The sequence below is a fragment of the Loxodonta africana genome, chromosome 6, assembly GCF_030014295.1.
Source record: "Loxodonta africana isolate mLoxAfr1 chromosome 6, mLoxAfr1.hap2, whole genome shotgun sequence".
NCBI classification, from domain to species: Eukaryota; Metazoa; Chordata; class Mammalia; order Proboscidea; family Elephantidae; genus Loxodonta; species Loxodonta africana.
In genome coordinates this window covers 19,221,396-19,241,534 of record NC_087347.1, presented here as the reverse complement: position 1 = coordinate 19,241,534, position 20,139 = coordinate 19,221,396, and the positions used below count along the sequence as shown (strand labels likewise).

At 37.4% G+C, this 20,139-nt stretch overlaps 1 protein-coding gene across 1 annotated transcript in view; it reads left to right on the top strand.

The window, feature by feature from the left end:
* LOC100667245 (putative serine protease K12H4.7) overlaps window positions 1-20,139 on the top strand; it is a 77,531-nt gene that overhangs the window by 5,906 nt on the left and 51,486 nt on the right. Inside the window, exons 2-3 of the mRNA XM_064287394.1 lie at window positions 11,012-11,196; window positions 16,730-16,962. Of these exons, the coding sequence (XP_064143464.1) occupies window positions 11,012-11,196; window positions 16,730-16,962 (418 nt within the window). The remainder of the gene's footprint in view (window positions 1-11,011; window positions 11,197-16,729; window positions 16,963-20,139) is intronic.

The window sequence follows — 20,139 nt, the reverse complement described above, 5'->3', positions numbered from 1 at the left end:
CATTTTCTATGCTTTGGAATACCTTCAGAAGTAGTGGTGTTAACTCTTCTCTGAAAGTTTGGTAGAACTCTGCAGTGAAGCCGTCCGGGCCAGGGCTTTTTTTTGTTGGGAGTTTTTTGATTACCGTTTCAATCTCTTTTTTTGTTATGGGTCTATTTAGTTGTTCTACTTCTGAATGTGTTAGTTTAGGTAGGTAGTGTTTTTCCAGGAATTCATCCATTTCTTCTAGGTTTGCAAATTTGTTAGAGTGCAATTTTTCATAATAATCTGAAATGATTCTTTTGATTTCATTTGGTTCTGTTGTGATGTGGTCCTTCTCGTTTCTTATTCGGGTTATTTGTTTCCTGTATTTCTTTAGTCAGTCTAGCCAATGGTTTATCAATTTTGTTAATTTTTTCAAAGAACCAGCTTTTGGCTTTGTTAATTCTTTCAATTGTTTTTCTGTTCTCTAATTCATTTAGTTGAGCTCTAATTTTTATTATTTGTTTTCTTCTGGTGCCTGATGGATTCTTTTCTTGCTCAGTTTCTATTTGTTCAAGTTGTAGGGACAGTTCTCTGATTTTGGCTCTTTCTTCTTTTTGTATGTATGCATTTATCGATACAAATTGGCCTCTGAGCACTGCTTTTGCTGTGTCCCAGAGGTTTTGATAGGAAGTATTTTCATTCTCGTTGCTTTCTAAGAATTTCCTTATTCCCTCCTTAATGTCTTCTTTAACACAGTCTTTTTTCAGGAGGGTATTGTTCATTTTCCAAGTATTTGATTTCTTTTCCCTAGTTTTTCTGTTATTGATCTCTAGTTTTATTGCCTTGTGGTCTGAGAAGATGCTTTGTAATATTTCGATGTTTTGGACTCTGCAAACGTTTGTTTTATGACCTAATATGTGGTCTATTCTAGAGAACGTTCCATGTGCGCTAGAAAAAAAAGTATATTTTGCAGCAGTTGGGTGGAGAGTTCTGTATAAGTCAATGAGGTCAAGTTGGTTGATTGTTGTAATTAGATCTTCCGTGTCTCTATTGAGCTTCTTACTGGATGTCCTGTCCTTCTCCGAAAGTGGTGTGTTGAAGTCTCCTACTATAATTGTGGAGGTGTCTATCTCACTTTTCAATTCTGTTAAAATTTGATTTATGTATCTTGCAGCCCTGTCATTGGGTGCATAAATATTTAATATGGTTATGTCTTCCTGATCAATTGTCCCTTTTATCATTATATAGTGTCCTTCTTTATCCTTTGTGGTGGATTTAACTCTAAAGTCTATTTTGTCAGAAATTAATATTGCTACTCCTCTTCTTTTTTGCTTATTCTTTGCTTGATATACTTTTTTCCATCCTTTGACTTTTAGTTTGTTTGTGTCTCTAAGTCTAAGGTGTGTCTCTTGTAGGCAGCATATAGATGGATCGTGTTTCTTTATCCAGTCTGTGACTCTCTGTCTCTTTATTGGTGTATTTAGTCCATATACATTCAGCGTAATTATAGATAAATAAGTTTTTAGTGCTGTCATTTTGATGCCTTTTTATGTGTGTTGTTGACAATTTCATTTTTCCACATACTTTTTTGTGCTGAGGCGTTTTTCTTAGTAAATTGTGAGATCCTCATTTTCATAGTGTTTGACTTTATGTTAGTTGAGTCGCTACGTTTTTCTTGGTTTTTATCTTGAGTTATAGAGTTGTTATACCTTTTTGTGGTTACCTTATTATTTACCCCTATTTTTTCTAAGTAAAAACCTAACTTGTGTTGTTCTATATCGCCTTGTATCACTCTCCATCTGGCAGTTCAATGCCTCCTGTATTTAGTCCCTCTTTTTGATTATTGTGATCTTTTACCTATTGACTTCCATGATTCCCTGTTATGTGTATTTTTTTTTTAATTAATCTTAATTTGTTTGTTTTTGTGCTTTCCCTATTTGAGTTAATATCAGGACGTTCTGTTTTGTGACCTTGTGTTGTGCTGATATCTGATATTATTGGTTCTCTGACCAAACAATATCCTTTAGTATTTCTTGTAGCTTTGGTTTGGTTTTTGCAAATTCTCTAAACTTGTGTTTGCCTGTAAATATCTTAATTTCGCCTTCATACTTCAGAGAGAGTTTTGCTGGATATATGATCCTTGGCTGGCAGTTTTTCTCCTTCAGTGTTCTGTATATGTCGTCCCATTCCCTTCTTGCCTGCATGGTTTCTGCTGAGTAGTCAGAACATATTCTTACTGATTCTCCCTTGAAGGAAACCTTTCTTTTCTCCCTGGCTGCTTTTAAAATTTTCTGTTTATCTTTGGTTTTGGTGAGTTTGATGATAATATGTCTTGGTGTTTTTCTTTTTGGATCAATCTTAAATGGGGTTCGATGAGCATCTTGGATAGATATCCTTTCGTCTTTCATGATGTCAGGGAAGTTTTCTGTCAGGAGTTCTTCAACTATTTTCTCTGTGTTTTCTGTCCCCCCTCCCTGTTCTGGGACTCCAATCACCCGCAGGTTATCCTTCTTGATAGAGTCCCACATGATTCTTAGGGTTTCTTCATTTTTTTTAATTCTTTTATCTGATTTTTTTCAGCTATGTTGGTGTTGATTCTCTGGTCCTCCAGATGTCCCAGTCTGCATTCTAATTGCTCGAGTCTGCTCCTCTGACTTCCTATTGCATTGTCTAATTCTGTACTTTTATTGTTAATCTTATGGATTTCTACATGCTATCTCTCTATGGATTCTTGCAACTTATAAATTTTTCCACTATGTTCTTGAATAATCTTTTTGAGTTCTTCAACAGTTTTATCAGTGTGTTCCTTGGCTTTTTCTGCAGTTTGCCTTATTTCATTTGTGATGTCTTGAAGCATTCTGTAAATTAGTTTTTTATATTCTATATCTGATAATTCCAGGATTGTATCTTCATTTGGGGAAGATTTTGATTCTTTTGTTTGGGGGCTTGGAGAAGCTGTCATGGTCTGCTTCTTTAAGTGGTTTGATATGGATTGTTGTCTCCGAGCCATCACTGGGAAACTAGTTTTTCCAGAAAATCCGCTAAAAAAAAATGCAGTCAGATCCCTATCAGAGTTCTCCCTCTGGCTCAGGCTATTCAGATGTTAATGAAGCCGCCTGCGTCCAGTCCAAGTCCCGGCGGGATGGTTCCCTGGCTGGGACGCTGCTCTCCCCGTTCCAAGACCAGTCATTGCCTCCCGGGGACTTCTCCTACCAGCTGCGTCCCACGCCGCCCGCCGAACCAGCTGGTCCCCCTTCCCGGGTTAGTTCAGGGGGGTGGAGCAGCTCTCTGTGCTTGTGCCGTACCTGACTGTTACGCTGGCTCCAGGCTCTGAAAACAATCGCTGCTTCCCCGTATTAGTTCGTTCTCCGTCTCTAAATCTGTGTTTGTTGTTCAGGGTTCGTAGATTGTTATGTATGTGATCGATTCACTTGTTTTTCCATGTCTTTGTTGTAAGAGGGATCCGAGGTAGCGTCTGCCTAGTCCGCCATCTTGGGTCCGCCTCTCCAAGTGATTTTTGTATGTTTATTTTATAACCTGAGACTCTGCCAAACTCTTCTATTAGTTTCAGTAGTTTTCTGGAGGATTCCTTAGGGTTTTCTGTGTATAAGATCATGTCATCTGCAAATAGAGATAATTTTATTTCCTCCTTGCCATTCTGGATACCCTTTATTTCTTTGTCTAGCCTAATTGCTCTGGCTAGGACCTCTACGACAATGTTGAATTAGAGCGGTGGTAAAGGGCATCCTTGTCTGGTTCCCATTCTCAAGGGAAATGCGTTCAGGCTCTCTCCATTTAGAATGATGTTGGTTGTTGGCTTTGTATAGATGCCCTTTATTATGTTGAGGAATTTTCCTTCTATTCCTATTTTGCTGAGAGTTTTTATCATGAATGGGTGTTGGACTTTGTTAATTGCCTTTTCTGCATCAGTTGATAAGATCATGTGGTTTTTGTCTTTTGTTTTATTTATATGGTGGATTACATTAATGCTTTTGCTAATATTAAACCAACTTTGCATACCTGGTATAAATCTCACTTGATCGTGGTGGATTATTTTTTTGATATGTTGTTGAATTCTATTGGCTAGAATTTTGTTGAGGATTTTTGCATCCATGTTCATGAGGGATATAGGTCTGTAATTTTCTTTTTTTGTGGTGTCTTTACCTGGTTTTGGTATCAGGGATATGGTGTCTTCATAGAATGAGTTAGGTAGTATTCCATCATTTTCTATGCTTTGAAATACCTTCAGTAATAGTGGTGTTAACTCTTCTCTGAAAGTTTGGTAGAACTCTGCAGTGAAAACATCCAGGCCAGGGCTTTTTTTTTCTTGTGAGTTTTTTTTTTTTTTTTCTTGTTTTTCAATCTCTTTTTTTTGTTATGGGTCTATTTAGATGTTCTACTTCAGATTGTGTTAGTTTAGGTAGGTAGTGTTTTCCTAGGAATTCATCCATTTCTTCTAGGTTTGCAAATTTGTTAGAGTACAATTTTTCATAATAATCTGATATGATTCTTTTAATTTCAGTTGGGTCTGTTGTGATATGGCCCATCTCATTTCTTATTCGGGTTGTTTCCTTTCCTGTGTTTCTTTAGTCAGTCTGGCCAATGGTTTATCAATTTGTTAATTTTTTCAAAGAACCAGCTTTTGGCTTTGTTAATTCTTTCAACTATCTTTCTGTTCTCTAATTCATCTAATTCTAATTCAGCTCTAATTTTTATTATTTGTTTTCTTCTGGTGAATCCAGTAATTGTACATTTCACGAGAATTTGAAATTCTATACTGTAGATTTCTGCTTTTGATCAGCATGTTTTAAATTTTCATATTTTGTAACATTTCATTCTGTTCAATACCATAGCTTGTTGGTTGTTTTAGGCTTAATGTTGTATGTAAATAGGTAAATTTTTCACTCCCTATTCCTTTGTTAGATTGATTATTATAGAAGGGCTTAACAATTACACTCTGGAAATTTTACTACTTGTGTGATATCTGAATGGTTAAGTATACAATTATTGCTTGTCAGTTTTCTTCCCTCAGTTAAACTCTCATACAACAGTTTGTGTGTTAGTTTGTTGTACTGTGGAGGCTTGCATGTTGCTGTGATGCTGGAAGCTATGCCAGTATTCAGATACCAGCAGGGTCATCCACGGAAAACAGGTTTCAGCTGAGCTTCCAGACTAAGATAGACTAGGAAGAAGGACCCAGTAGTCTACTTCTGAAAAGTATTAGCCAGTGAAAACCATGTGAATAGCAGGAAAAACATTGTCTGATATAGTGCTGGAAGATGAGCCCCCCCAGGTTGGAAGTCACTCAAAAGATGACTGGGGAAGAGCTGCCTCCTCAAAGTAGAGTCGACCTTAATGACGTGGATGGACTAAGCTTCCAGAACCTTCATTTGCTGATGTGGCACTACTCAAAATGAGAAGAAACAGCTGCAAACATCCATTAATAATCAGAACCTGGAATGTACAAAGTATGAATTCGAAAAATTAAAAATCGTCAAAAATGAAATGGAACACATAAACATCGATATCCTAGGCATTAATGAACTGAAATGGACTGGTATTGGCCATTTTGAATTGGACAATCATATAGTCTACTATGCTGGGAATGACAACTTCAAGAGCAATGGTATTACATTCATCGTCAAAAAGAACATTTCAAGATATATCCTGAAGTACAATGCTGTCAGTGATAGGATAATATCCATACCACTACAAGGAAGACCCATTAATATGACTATTATTCAAATTTACGCACCAACCACTAGAGCCAAAGAGGAAGAAATAGAAGATTTTTATCAGCTGCTGCAGTCTGAACTTGATCAAACATGCAATTAAGATGCATTGATAATTACTGGTGATTTTAATGTGAAAGTTAGAAACAAAGAACTATTGATAGTTGGAAAATATGGCCTTGGTGATAGAAACAATTTTGGAGATCAATTGACAGAATTTTGCAAGACCAACAACTTCTTCATTGCAAATGCCTTCTTTCACCCACATAAATGGCGACTATACACATGGACCTCGCCAGATGGAACACACACAAATCAAATTGACTATATCTGTGGAAAGAGATTACAGAAAAGCTCCATATCATCAGTCAGAACAAGGCCAGGGGCCGACTGTGGAACAGACCATCAGTTGCTCATCTGCAAGTTCAAGCTGAGACTGATGAAAATCAGAACAAGTCCACAAGAGCCAAAATATGACCTTGAGTATATTCCACCTGAATTTAGAGACCATCTGAAGAATAGGTTTGATGCATTAAACACTGGTGACCAAAGACCGGATGAGATGTGGAATGATATCAAGGACATCATACATGTAGAAAGCAAGAGGTCATTGAAAAGACAAGAGAGAAAGAAAAGACCAAGATAGATGTTGGAGGAGACTCTGAAACTTGCTCTCAAACGACAAGCAGCTAAAGCACAAGGCAAAATTGATGAAGCAAAAGAACTGAAGATTTCAAAGGGCGTCTCGAGAAGACAAAGTAAAGTTTTATAATGACATGTGCAAAGAGCTGAAAATGGAAAACCAAAAGGGAAGAACACACTCGGCGTTTCTCAAACTGAAAGAACTGAAGAAAAAAATTAAGCCTCAAATTGCAATAGTGAAGGATTCTATGGGGAAAATATTAAATGACACAGACAGCATCAAAAGAAAATGGAAGGAATACAGAGTCATTATACCAAAAAGAATTAGCCAATGCTCAACCATTTCAAAAGGTAGCATATGATCAGGAACCAATGGTACTGAAGGAAGAAGTCCAAGCTGTTCTGAAGGCATTGGCTGAAAACAAGGCTCCAGGAATTGGTGGAATATCAATTGAGATATTTCAACAAACAGATGCAGTGCTGGAGGTGCTCACTCGTCTACGCCAAGAAATATGGAAGACAGCTTCCTGGCCAAATGACTGGGAGAGATCTATATTTATGCCTATTCCTAAGAAAGGTGATTCAAACAAATGTGGAAATTATAGAGCAATATCAATAATATCACACGCAAGCAAAATTTTGCTGAAGATCATTCAAAAACATCTCCAGCAGTATATCCACAGGGAATTGCCAGAAATTCAGGCTGGTTTCAGAAGAGGACGTGGAACCAGGGATATCATTGCTGATGTCAGATGGATCCTGGCTGAAAGCAGAGAATACCAGAAGGATGTTTACCTGTGTTTTATCGTCTGGGCAACGGCATTCAACTGTGTGGATCATAACAAATTATGGATAATGTTGCAAAGAATGTGAATTCCAGAATACTTAATTGTGCTCATGAGGAGCCTGTACTTAGATCAAGAGGAAGTTGTTCAGAAAGAACAAGGGGATACTGATTGGTTTAAAGTCAGGAAAGTTGTGCACCAGGGTTGTATTCTTTCACCATACCTATTAAATCTGTATGCTGAACAAATAATCCCAGCAGCTGGGCTATATGAAGAAGAACGGGGCACCAGGATTGGAGGAAGACTCATCAACAACATGCATTATTCAGGTGCCACAACCTTGCTTGCTGAAAGTGAAGAGGACTTGAAGCACTTACTAATGAAGACCAAAGACCACAGACTTCAGTATGGATTGCACCTCAACATAAAGAAAACAAAAATCTTCACAACTGGACCAAAGAGTAACATCATGATAAACGGAGAAAAGATTGAAGTTGTCAAGGATTTCATTTTACTTGGATCCACTATCAACAGCCACGAAAGCAGCATCCAAAAGGCGCGTTGCATTGGGTAAATCTGCCACAAAGTACCTCTTTAAAGTGTTGAAGAGCAAAGATGTCACCCTGAAGACTAAGGTGCACCTGACCCAAGCCATGGTATTTTCAATCGCATCATATGCATGTGAAAGCTGGACAATGAATAAGGAAAACTGAAGAAGACTTGATGCCTTTGAATTGTGGTGTTGGCAAAGAATGTTGAATATGCCATGGACTGACAGAAGAACCAATAAATCTGTCTTGGAGGAAGCACAACCAGAATGTTCCTTAGAAACAAGGATGGCGAGACTGCGTCTTACATATTTTGGACATGTTGTCAGGAGGGATCAGTCCATGGAGAAGGACATCATGCTTGGCAAAGTACAGGGTCAGCTGAAAAGAGGAAGACCCTCAAAGAGGTTGATTGACACAGTGGCTGCAACAATGGGCTCAAAGATAACAATGATTGTGAGAATGGCTCAGGACCGGGCAGTGTTTTTTTCTGTTGTGCATAGGGTCGCTATGAGTCAGAACCGACTCAACGGCACCTAACAACAACAACAACATATAGCATGTAGAGTCCAGCAAAATATAAACCTTCTTACTTGGGACTTTTTGCCTTAAGGCCTGAAGGATTCTTTCTTTTTCTTTGGAGTAAATACAGTTTCCTGGGACTTATCTGGATCTCTGGTGGCACATGGTTAAGAGCTTGCAGCTTGACTCCATCATCTAGTCCTTGGAAACCCTATGGAGCAGTTCTACTCTGTCCTGTAGGGTCACTGTGGGTTGGAATCAACTTGCCGGGATTGGGTATGGGCTTTGGGTTTTGGGACACATGTTGATACTGACAAATTGATACCAGTTTTTCCTGAGACACGGTCTGTTTACTGTGTAATATTTTTTAATAATATATTTTTCCTAGTCTATACATTTATTTTTCTTCTTTGAAGTCACTAATTACACATGTGTTGAGTGTCTCTAGTCAATTACATTCAGGTAGTTCTAATTTTGTCTCTAATTCAACTTAAATACTTTTCCATTTATTTCTACTAATTCTTCTCTAGCTTGACCTCTAGATTCTTCATGTCTGTGAATAATTGTTATTTCTATAATACGTTTATTTTTCCCTCTACTTATATTTTGAGCATGACCACTATAGTTTTCGTCTCTTTATGTATTTTTTTTTTTCTTTAAGTGTTCTACTCTCTTTTACAGAGAGTTGATTTTGTTTTGAATTCTTGAATGCTTAGGAGAAACTTTGGTCACAGTTATGAACTGCTTACTGATACCATTTTTCTAGCCTGAGAATCTACTCTGTTGGCTAGGCTATTGGTTAACAGGCACTCTCATACATAGTACTTAGGAATGGCTAAATGGTGCAAACGTTATAGAGAGAATTTAGCAATATTTAGTAAAATTATACCCTCTTTGGGAAACCCTGAAGGCATAGTGGTTAAGAGCTACAGCTGCTAATCAAAATGTTGTCATTCGAAACACCAGGCACTTTTTGGAAACTCTATGGGAGGATTCTACTCTGTCCTATAGGGTTGCTATGAGTAGGAATCAACTCGACGGCAATATTTTTTGTTTTTTTGTTTGTTTTTCTTTCAGGCATCTGTCTCAAGGATACACTAGCAAATCTATGAAAAGTTACATGTGCAAACTATAGATTTCAGCAACATTTAGAAAGAGAGCAGATGGGAAATAAATCAAATGTTCAATAGAATACTAGTTTAATTATTAAGATATCTCTATGCTTGAAAATAAAATGTAATTGTAAAAGAGAATAAGGAATATTTCAAAGTCTTGATATATTGCTATGTAATTATCTCCATGATACGATATTGAGTGAAAATAGCAGAATGGCACCTTAACAAATGGTAGAAAAATTATATATATATATGTTTTACAAAATAATGGAAGAATAAAGAGTAAAAATGGTTACATACATGAGATGGAGATAAAAGCTTTTGGAAATAAAATGACCCCAGTTTTTGTGAATATACTTTGCTTTGAAGATTTAGCTTTGGAACCATGTAAATATTTCCAATAAAACAGTTAAAAATTGAACATAAAATGAAAAAATAAACAAGTTAATTGTCTATTATATCTTTGGCTCAACTAGATAGAATTATCTTCAGTGACTAGATAGCTCAGTACTTTGACTTTGTATCTCTTGTAGAGTAAATTCTAAGTATACATACACACAGAAACATTAGAAAGGAAATCAGTTTTCAATAATGATGCTGTCACTCTTTTTATTATTTGCATTTTAGGTGAAAGTTTAGAGAGAAAATTAGTTTCTCACTCAAAAATTATGCACAAATTGTTTGTGGCATTGGATTCAATTCCCACAATGTGTCAGCGCACTCCCTTCTACCGCAGGTTCCCTTTCTAACTCAGCACTGAAGCCACCCATACTCTCTTAATATTGTTCTTTCTGCATACCATCATGTTGATTCCAACTCACAGCAACCATACAGGATAAGAGTAAAACTGACCCTCAGTGTTTCCTGGACTGTAATATTTATGGGAAGGAGCCCTCATGGTGCAGTGGTTAAGGGTGAAGCTGCTAACTGAAAGGTCAGTGGTTCAAATCTAGCAGGCACTCCTTGAGAGAAAAATGTGACTGTTGGCTTCCATTTATCCCCAGGGGCAGGTGGTGGGTTTGAACCACCAACCATTCAGCTAGAAGCCTTGCACTTATCCGCTGCAACACCAGAGTTCTTTTAAATATTGCTCTTGTTACGCTATATATTATTTGCATAAAGCAAATAAATAATTATATTAATGTTAGAACCTGAACTTTCAAAGTAAAAGAAAATAGCTACAAGTATAAAATCAAACAGGAATCTCACATTCTAAATCTGAAATGTAAACAAATCGTAGTGATGGTTGCACATTGAGGGTGCAGTTTATACCACTGGATTGCACACTTGAAAATGGTTGAAATGGCCGATTTGGTGTTGGGTCTGCTTTACCACCAAAAGCAAAACATTAATTTGTCCAGCATGTAGGCACAGTGACTTGAGCTATGACACTGATTTAAATGGGATCTCAAAATCATGGAAAACCTGGTAGTGTACTGGTTAAGAGCTGTGGCAACTATCGAAAAGGTCAGCAGTTTGTATCCACCAGGGACTCCCTAGAAACCCTATAAGGCAGTTCTTCTCTGCCCTATAGGGTTTCTATGAGTCGGAATCCATTCAACGGCAACGGGTTGCTTTCGTTGTTCTCAGAATTATAATTCAAATCTGATAAATCAAATCATGCTGCCATTCAATTATCAGAAACAAAAAACAAATTACAAGGGCTGGTGAATTAGTAACTTACAAGAATATTTTTTTTCCAGAGATATTTCATTAATGATGCCTTCTACAAACCTGGAGGGCCAGTCTTTCTGATGGTTGGAGGGGTGTGGACTGCCAGTGAATCCTGGCTATCAATAAATAAAACCTGGGTTACATATGCTCAGAGATTGGGCGCGCTCTTCTTACTTCTGGAACACAGGTTTTATGGATACAGCCAACCAACAGGGTAAGTCTAAACTAGTCTTTTTTGTGATTGTTCTTCTTGTGGTTACTCTTCTGTCTCTTTATCATTCAGGTAATGTTAAGTCTAAATATGCTCCTCTTTGAAGAAGCCAAATATTTAAAAATTCGAATGATAAGAAAGAAAAACTCCATAGAGGTTGAGGTTAGGAACGTTTTTGATAAAAAGGTGCATATGAAATTTCCTTTAAAAAATGTATTCCTCATGTACTACAATTTCATTTTAAAACTTTTATTTTCCTGAACATGTTTAAACAAAATGGCATACTTCCTTTTTTTTTTTTCCTACTCCAATAGAATTTTATACCATGAAAATTATCCTCCTAGTGGAAAAATGGTGACCATTTTGTTAAAACCACTCATCAAACATAACTGGGTATTACATTAAATTTCAGCCTGCAGTGGCAGAGCAAGAAGCAAGAATGAGAACTGTTTTTGCCTCAATAGCTTATTCTTGCCTCCTACTATTTTTTTCCCTCGGTAGAAAGATATATTTTTAACTTACTTGCTTAAAATTATAAACTATTCATTTTATGAAGTCAAGCAAATAGAATGAAGTTTAAAAAGTTCTTGAAAGGTTCTGAAAAATCCAATTTAATGTCAGAATCTTTTACTATCATTACACTAAGAAGGATTGCCTCTTATAAGCCTGAGAGTGAGATTGGTGTCAGTAAAATGATACCTTTTTTTTTTGAGTCAAAGTTTTAACTTTTATCATGACAGACTGATACTTACTGAAGGTTTCATAGCCTTCTGTCTAACAATGACTCCGCAAATGGGATTTTCGAATTGCATGTCAACTTAACTTTTTGTAGTGTGGTGACACTCCAATAATTCCATCAATTCTTCATTTCTTCATTGTGAACTTTGATTTGCATGTGTGTGTGTAAATGACACTGTGATAGTCTACAAATAGTTTTAAGTCTGAGATTTCCTTACTAATTCGTCATAAGAAATAAATTGTTCAGGGATAGAATAACCCGTGTTTTAGCAAATAACTATAGCAAATAACTTGTTTCCTACCCGAATTAACTTCATGTGGTATATTTCAGTAAGCTGGGCGTTAGAACGAAGAACCTACAATAGGTTTTGGACATTGAGTAAGCAAATTTGGGGAGAGTCTAAGGATCTGAGAATTTGCTTTTAGAAAGTGGGGTGAAATCTATGATAGAGCATTTCCATAAATCTTATCTACATGTTTCCAGTTATATCCCATTGGCTTGATCATTAATCAGTAAGTCCACATCTGAGTGGAAGGGTAGGATAATTATATAGTGTTTATTCTGGGCAGCCATGTGCCCAGCTGAAATCCAGGGCTCTGATTATATAAAGATAAAAGGAAAAGTAAATATAAGGGGAAAATTAACAGGTTCTGCTGTAGCTTTTTAGTAGAAATGCTGAGCCAAAGTAAACATTTTGCCTCTTGATGTACTTATTACATGAGGACAAATTGCTTTCTGAATGTTTCTACTAGTCCATACCTCCACAAGTAGTTCAGTATAGAGCCTGTCTTATCACATCCATGCCAACACTGAGTACTAAAATAAATCTTGCTAGTTTGAAAGGAGGGGAAAAATACTCATATTTGTGTTACTTTGATAATAGAAAGGGCTAATCATTTTCAAAAATTTGTGGACCGTTAGTGTTTCTTTTTGTGCATATTCTATGTCCTTTGTCTAGTGTTAAATTCATAATTACAGCATCATGAGGGGCAGGAGGAGGGAGAATTTTTTCTTTAGCAACAAGGATTAAGAACATCCCAGGTTTATAGGAAACCATACTATGAAAGATACATCATTGAAAAATAAATTTCAACATTTTATTTAGTTTTGTTATGACTGAGAACCTTAGCTTAAAATGGTGCTTTGTCTACATGTAGCAGAAAAGGAGAAAGGATGAAAAACAGCATCAGCACAATTTAACATGTATTTTTGTAAAGCTTTCCAAACAATTAAATCACAGATATTTTAGCCCTTTCAAAAATGGGCTCCTCTCTGAGTCTGGGTAATAATGTGATAATTGTGGTTCAGTCTGGTGGCTGAAGAAATTAGATCATATGGGTATTTCCTGTTCCTAGGTGCCAATGAGTTGGTTCCAACTCATACGGACCCTGTATGCAACAGAAGGAAACACCACCCAGTCCTATACCTTCCTCACAATCATTACTATGATTGAGCCCATTGTTGCAGCCACTGTGTGAATCCATCTCATTGAGGGTCCTCCCTTTTCTGCTGACCCTGTATTTTACAAAGCCTGATGTCCTTCTCTAGAAATTGTTCCCTCCTGACAACATGTCCAAAGTATATGAGACATAGTCTCACCATCATTTCTTCTAAGAATCATTCTAGTTGTATTTCTTCCAAGACAGATTTGTTCATTGTTTTGGTAGACCATTGTATATTCGATATTCTTCGCAAACACCACAGTTCAAATGTGTCAATTCTTCTTCGGTCTTACTTATTCATTTTCTAGATTTCACACGAATTTGAGAAGATTGAAAGCACCATTACTTGGGTCAGGCATACCTTATCTGGTTCCAAGCCCTCTTCTATATCTGGCTTGAATTTCTGGCAGTTTTCTATTGATACACTGCTACAGACACTTTTGAATGATCTTCAGCAAAATTTTATTTGCATGTGATATTAGTGATGTTGTTGTTGTTATGTGCCGTCAGTATGGTTCGGACTCATAGCGACCCTGTGCACAACAGAGCAAAACACTGCCCTGTCCTGAGCCATCCTTACAATCATTGTTATGCTTGAGCTCATTGTTGCAGCCACTGTGCCAATACACCTCATTGAGGGTCTTCCTCTTTTCTGCTGACCCTGTACTCTGCCAAGCACGATGTCCTTCTCCACGGACTGATCCCTCCTGACAACATGTCCAAAGTATGTAAGATGCAGTCTTGTCATCCTTACTTCTAAGGAACATTCTGGTTGTAGTTCTTCTAAGGCAGATTTGTTTGTTCTTTTGGCAGTCCATGGTATATTCAATATTCTTCACCAACACCATTTTCAAAGGTGTCAATTCTTCTTCGGTCTTCCTTATTCATTGTCCAGCTTTCACATGCATATGATGTGATTGAAAATACCATGGCTTTGGTCAGGCAGACCTTAGTCTTCAAGTTGACATCTTTAAAGTGTTGAAGAGCAAAGATGCCACCTTGATATTAGTGATATTGTTTGATATTTTCCACATTCAGTTGGTTCACCTTTCTTGGAAATTGGTATAAATATGGTTTACATCCAGCCTGTTGTTGTTGACCGAGTAGCTATCTTCAAAATTTCTTGGTATAGACAAGTGAGCATTTTCAGCACTGCATTAGTTTGTTGTAATATCTCAGTTGGTGTTCTTTCAATTCCTGGAGACTTATTTTTCACAAATGCCTTTAGTGCAGCGTGAACCTCTTCCTCAGTACCATCACTTCCTGATCATTTGCTATGTTCTGAAATGGTTGGATGTCAACCAGTTCTTTTTGTTTTAGGACTCCATGTATTCCTTACATCTTCTTTTGATTCTTCCTGTGTTGTTTAATATTTTCCTCGTAGAAAACTTCAATACGTGAACTCAGGCCTTGAATTTTTTCTTCAGTTCTTTTAGCTTGAGAAATGCTGAGTGCGTTCTTTCCTTTTGGTTTTCTATGTCCAGGGCTTTGCGCATGTATCATGATACTTTGTCTTCTTGAGTTCTTTGAAATCTCCCCCCCTTCCCATTACCAGGTTTCCTGGTCCCTTATGCCTTCTAGTCCTTGCTCTTGGGCTGCTGTGCCACTTTCGTCTCTTATTGTTTTATGGGCCTGTCCAATGTTTGGCTGAATTTTGAACCTCAGGGATGACCTCATTCCTGAGCTGAAAAAGTGTCCCAGGGCCATACTCTCAGGGTTTCTCCATTCTCGGTCAGGCCAGCCAGTCTGGTCTTTCTTTTTGAGTTAGAATTTTCTTCTACAGTTTTTTCCATGTCTGTCCAGGACCCTCTTTTGTGATCACTGTCAGAGCAGTCAGTGGTGTTAGCTTGTAACCATCTAGTTCTACTGGACTTATCCTGGTGCAGATGTGGCCCATTAGCCCTTTGGATTAATATTTCCCTTGTCTCTTTAGTTTTCTTCATTCTTCCTTGCTCCTGAAGGGTTGAGACCAGTGGAACATCCTAGATTGCCACTCACAGGGTTTTAAGAACTCTGAGGATGCACACCAAAGCAGGCTGTAGTACATTTTCTTTATAAACTATGTTATGTCAATTGAGCTAGATGTTCCCAGAGACCATGGTCCCCATAGCATTCAGCCCAGCAATTCGGTCCCTAAAACAGTTTGGATGTGTCTATGGTTGAATGTCGACCAATTTTTTTGGTATACTGGCTCTGTGTATTCCTTCCATCTTCTTTTAGTGTCTCTTGCATCATTCAATATTTTCCCTGTAGAATTCTTCAGTATTGTAACTTGAGGCTTGAATTTTTTCTTGAGTTCTTTCAGCTTGAGAAATGCTGAGCATGTTCTTTCTCTTTGTTTTCTAACTCCAGGGTTCGCACATGTCATTATAATCCTTTGCCTTCTCAAACATTTTGAAATCTTTGCTTCAGCTTTTTCATTTCATCATTTCTTCCCTTTGCTTTTGCTACTCAACATTCAAGAAAAGATAGATTTCAGAATCTCTTCTGACATCAATTTTGGTCTTTTTGTTTTGTTTTGTTTTCAATTTCCTCTTGCTTTCTTCATGTGTGATGTCCCTGATGTCATTCCATAAGTTGCCTGGTCTTTGGTCATTAGTGTTCAACATGTGAAATCTATCCTTGAGATGGTCTCTCAGTTCAAGTGGGATATACTCAAGGCTGTATTTTAGCTTTCGTGGACTTGTTCTCATTTCCCTCAGTTTCAAACTGAACTTGCATATGAAGAATTCCTGGTCTGATTCACAGTCAACTCCTGGCCTTGTTCTGAATGATGATATTGAGTTTTTCCATTGTGTCTTTCCACAGATGTAGCTGATTTGATTCCTGTATATTCCGTTTGGCATGGTCCATGTGTGTAGTCACCATTTATGTTGGTGGAAACAGATATTGGCAATGAAGAAGTCATTTGTCTTGCAAACTTCCATTGTGCAATCTCCAGCTTTGTTGCTATTACCAAGGTCATGTTTTCCAACTACAGATCCTTCAGCTTTGTTTCTAACTTTCACATTTCAAAAGTGATCAAACATGCAATCAGGCAGCACTGAAAATTACTAGTGATTGGAATGCAAAAGATAAAAACGATATGGGTAGTGACAGGCATTTGAATCTCCTTCAGAGTGGTGACAAGAGGAAATGAAATAACTACAATGAGACAAATGATAGCAATTATTGCTAGTTCCTGCATTTCTTTGTCACTGTCAACCAGGTTATGCTAACTGAAATTTCAAGTTGGACCTGATATAAATATTCAACATGTTTTCATAATATTCATTTTTACTTTATAGTAAATCTGATGTTAAGCCACACATTCTCTGCTTTGTTGTCACAGAGTGTTTTTATGCTTTCATTGTAGAGATCTGAGTACTGCCAGCCTCCAGTACCTCAGCAGCAGGCAAGCTTTGGCTGACATTGCGAACTTCCGAACTCAAATAGCAGAAAAAATGGGACTCACCGAAAATAAGTGGGTTGCATTTGGCTGCTCTTCTGCTGGCTCCCTTGCAGTGTGGTCGAGAATAAAACACCCTGAATTGTTTGCTGCAGCAGTGGGCAGCAGTGCACCGATCCAAGCAAAAGCTAATTTTTATGGTAAGTCCACCTATATATGGGAGTCCCTGGGTGGCACTAATGGTTAACAATCTGGACTGATAATCAAATGGTCAGATGTTCAAGTCCATGCAGGGGCACCTTGGAAGCAAAGTCTGGTAACCTACTTCTGAAAAATCAGTCATTGAGAACCCTATGGAGCATAGTTCAACTTTGACACATATGAGGTCACCATGAGTTGGAATCTACATGGTGGTAACAGGTTTGGCATTTATGGCACATGTATGCATATATATGTCTATATATATTATGTATATTATATATGTCCATGTATATATATAAAATAGCAAAAGCATCTATAAGTTACTGATAAATTAACCAAGCATGGTCCAATAACATAGCATCACCCAACTAGACTTGACTCTATCTTCCTCCCCATATAATAGGGTCCATGAGAGATTACTATGCTACCTACTGTTGATAGCTGGTATCAATATCTGCAGCTATATGATTGGTGACAGCTTCATAATTGGTGCAAATGAAGTGAAAAGTCATAGTTTTTGATGTAATAGTGAAAGAATTTATGATTTAGCTTTTTCCAAAAAAGTAAAAAAAGTTCTTTTTTTAAATGACAAAACTTACCTATTCTTTTTTAATATTTTAACTTCTTTTTGTTGTTCTTTAGATGAAGGTTTAGAGAACAAACTAGTTTCTTATTAAACAGTTAGTACACATATTGTTTTATGACTTTGGTTACCAACCCCATGACATGTCAAGACACTCCCTTCTCCATCTTGGGTTCCCTATTACCTGCTTTCCTATCCCTTCCTGTCTTCTCATCTTTGTGCCTGGGCTGTTGTGCCCCTTTAGTCTCATTTTGTTTTATATTTTTTAGTCTTTGGCTGAAGGGTGAACCTCAGGAGTGATTTCATTACTGAGCTAAAAGGATGTCCAGGGACCATACTCTCGAAGTTTCTACAGTCTTTACAGGCCAGTAAGTCTGGTCTTTTATGTGAGTCAGAATTTTGTTTTACATTTTTTGCCAGCTCTGTCCCAGACCCTTTATTGTGACCCCAGTCAGAGCAGTCAGTGGTGGTAGCCAGGTACCAGATATTTGTACTGGACTCAGTCTGCTGGAAGTCAGGGCAGATGTGGTCCATTAGTCCTTTGGACTAATACTGCCCTTATATCTTTAGTTTTCTTCCTTCTCCCTTGCTCATGAAGGGGCAATATCAGTGGAGTATCTTGTATGGCTGCTCACAGGATTTAAGATCCCAGATGCTACTCACAATGTAGAATGTAGAACATTTTCTTTATAAACTGTGTTATGCCAATTAAGCTGGATGTTCCCTGAGAACCTGGTGCCCACAGCCATCAGTTTGGCAACTAGATCCCTAAGGGAGTTTTGATGTGTCTATGGAGCTTCCATGATCTTGTATGAGTTTTTCTGGCTTCCCCATTATTGTGCACTGTCTTACCCTTCACCAAAGTTACCACTTACCTATTGTCTATGTTTTTCCATCCCCACCCTCCACTCCTTCATAACCATCAAAGATTGTCTCTTTTCGTGTTTAAAATTTCGTGAGTTTTTACAGTAGTGGTCTCCTACAATATTTGCCTTTTGTGATGGCTCGTTTTACCCAGCATAGAGCCCTACCGATTCATCCATGTTATGACAAGATTCACAGATTCATCATTGGTCTTTATCATTGCATAATACTCCATTGTGTATATGTACTATAGTTTATTTATCCATTCCTCTGTTGATGGGCATCTAGGTTGTTTCCATCTTTTTACTATTGTGATCAATGCTGCAATGAACATGGACGTGCACCTGCCTATTTGTGTGACGACTCATTTCTCTAGGATGTATTCTAGGAGTTGGATTGCTGGATCATTTGGTATTTCTGTTTCTACCTCTCTAAGAAAGCTCCATATCTTTTTGCAAAACGGTGATATCATTTTGCATTCCCACCAGCAGTGCATAAGAGTTTTGATCTCCCTGCAGCCTTTCCAACATTTGTTATTTCCTGTTTTTTTTGGTTTGTGCCAGTATTGTTGGGGTGAGATGGTATTTCAATGTGTTTTGATATGTATTTCTCTAATGGCTAGTGATCATGAGCATTTCCTCATGTATCTGTTGGCCCCTCAAATATCTTTTTCATGAAATGTCTGTTCATTTCCTTTGCCTATTTTTAAATTGGATTATCTTTTTTTTTGTAGAGGTGTTGGATTTTCCTGTATATTTTAGAGATTAGACCTTCAGTTTGTAACAGCCCAAAACTGTTTCCCAATCAGTAGGTTCTTGTTTTACTTTTGTGGTGAATCCTTTTGATGAGCATTAAGTTTTTAATTTTTAGAAGACCCCAGTAATCTAGCTTATATTCTGGAGTTTGTGTGTTGTTGGTTATGGTTTGTATCATGTTAATGCCATGTATTAGGGTCTCTAGTGTTGATTCCATTTTTTCTTCTATGCACTTTATAGTTTTTGGCTTTATATTTAGGTCGTTGATCCATTTTGAATTTTGTGTGTGTGTGTGTGTATGGTGTGAGGTATGGATCCTGTTTCAGTTTTTTGTAGATGGACATCCAGTTTTGCCAGCACCATTTGTTAAAAAGACTGTATTCTCCCCATTTTACGAACTTTGGGCTCTCTTCCAAGGTCCGTTGACCATAGGTGGATGGATTTACATCTGGGTTCTCAATTCTGTTCCAAATGGCCAATATATCTGTTTTCATACCAGTACCAAGCTGTTTTTACTACTGTAGCTGTGTAGTAGATTCTGAGGTCAGGTAGTGCGAGTCCTCCTACTTCATTCTTCATCTTCAATAGTGCTTTACTTATCCAGGACCTCTTCCCTTTCCATATAAAGTTAATGATTCATTTTTTGATGCTTTAAATAGTGTTGTAGTTATTTGTGTTAGAATTGCCTTGTATTGGTAAATCACTTTGCTGAAAAATTTTTATTTTCACAATGTTAAATCTACCTATCCATAAGCACGGTACGTTTTTCCATTTATGTATGTCTCTTGTGGTTTCCTGCTGTAGTGTTTTGCAGTTTTCTTTGTATAGGCCTTTTCCGTCTCTGGTTAGATTTATTTCTAAATATTTTATTTTTTAGGGCTCTTTGAAATGGTATTGCTTTCCTGCTTTCCTTTGCATTGCTCTCTGTATTGGGGTATAGAAATCGAACTGACTTTTGTATGTTTATCTGGTAT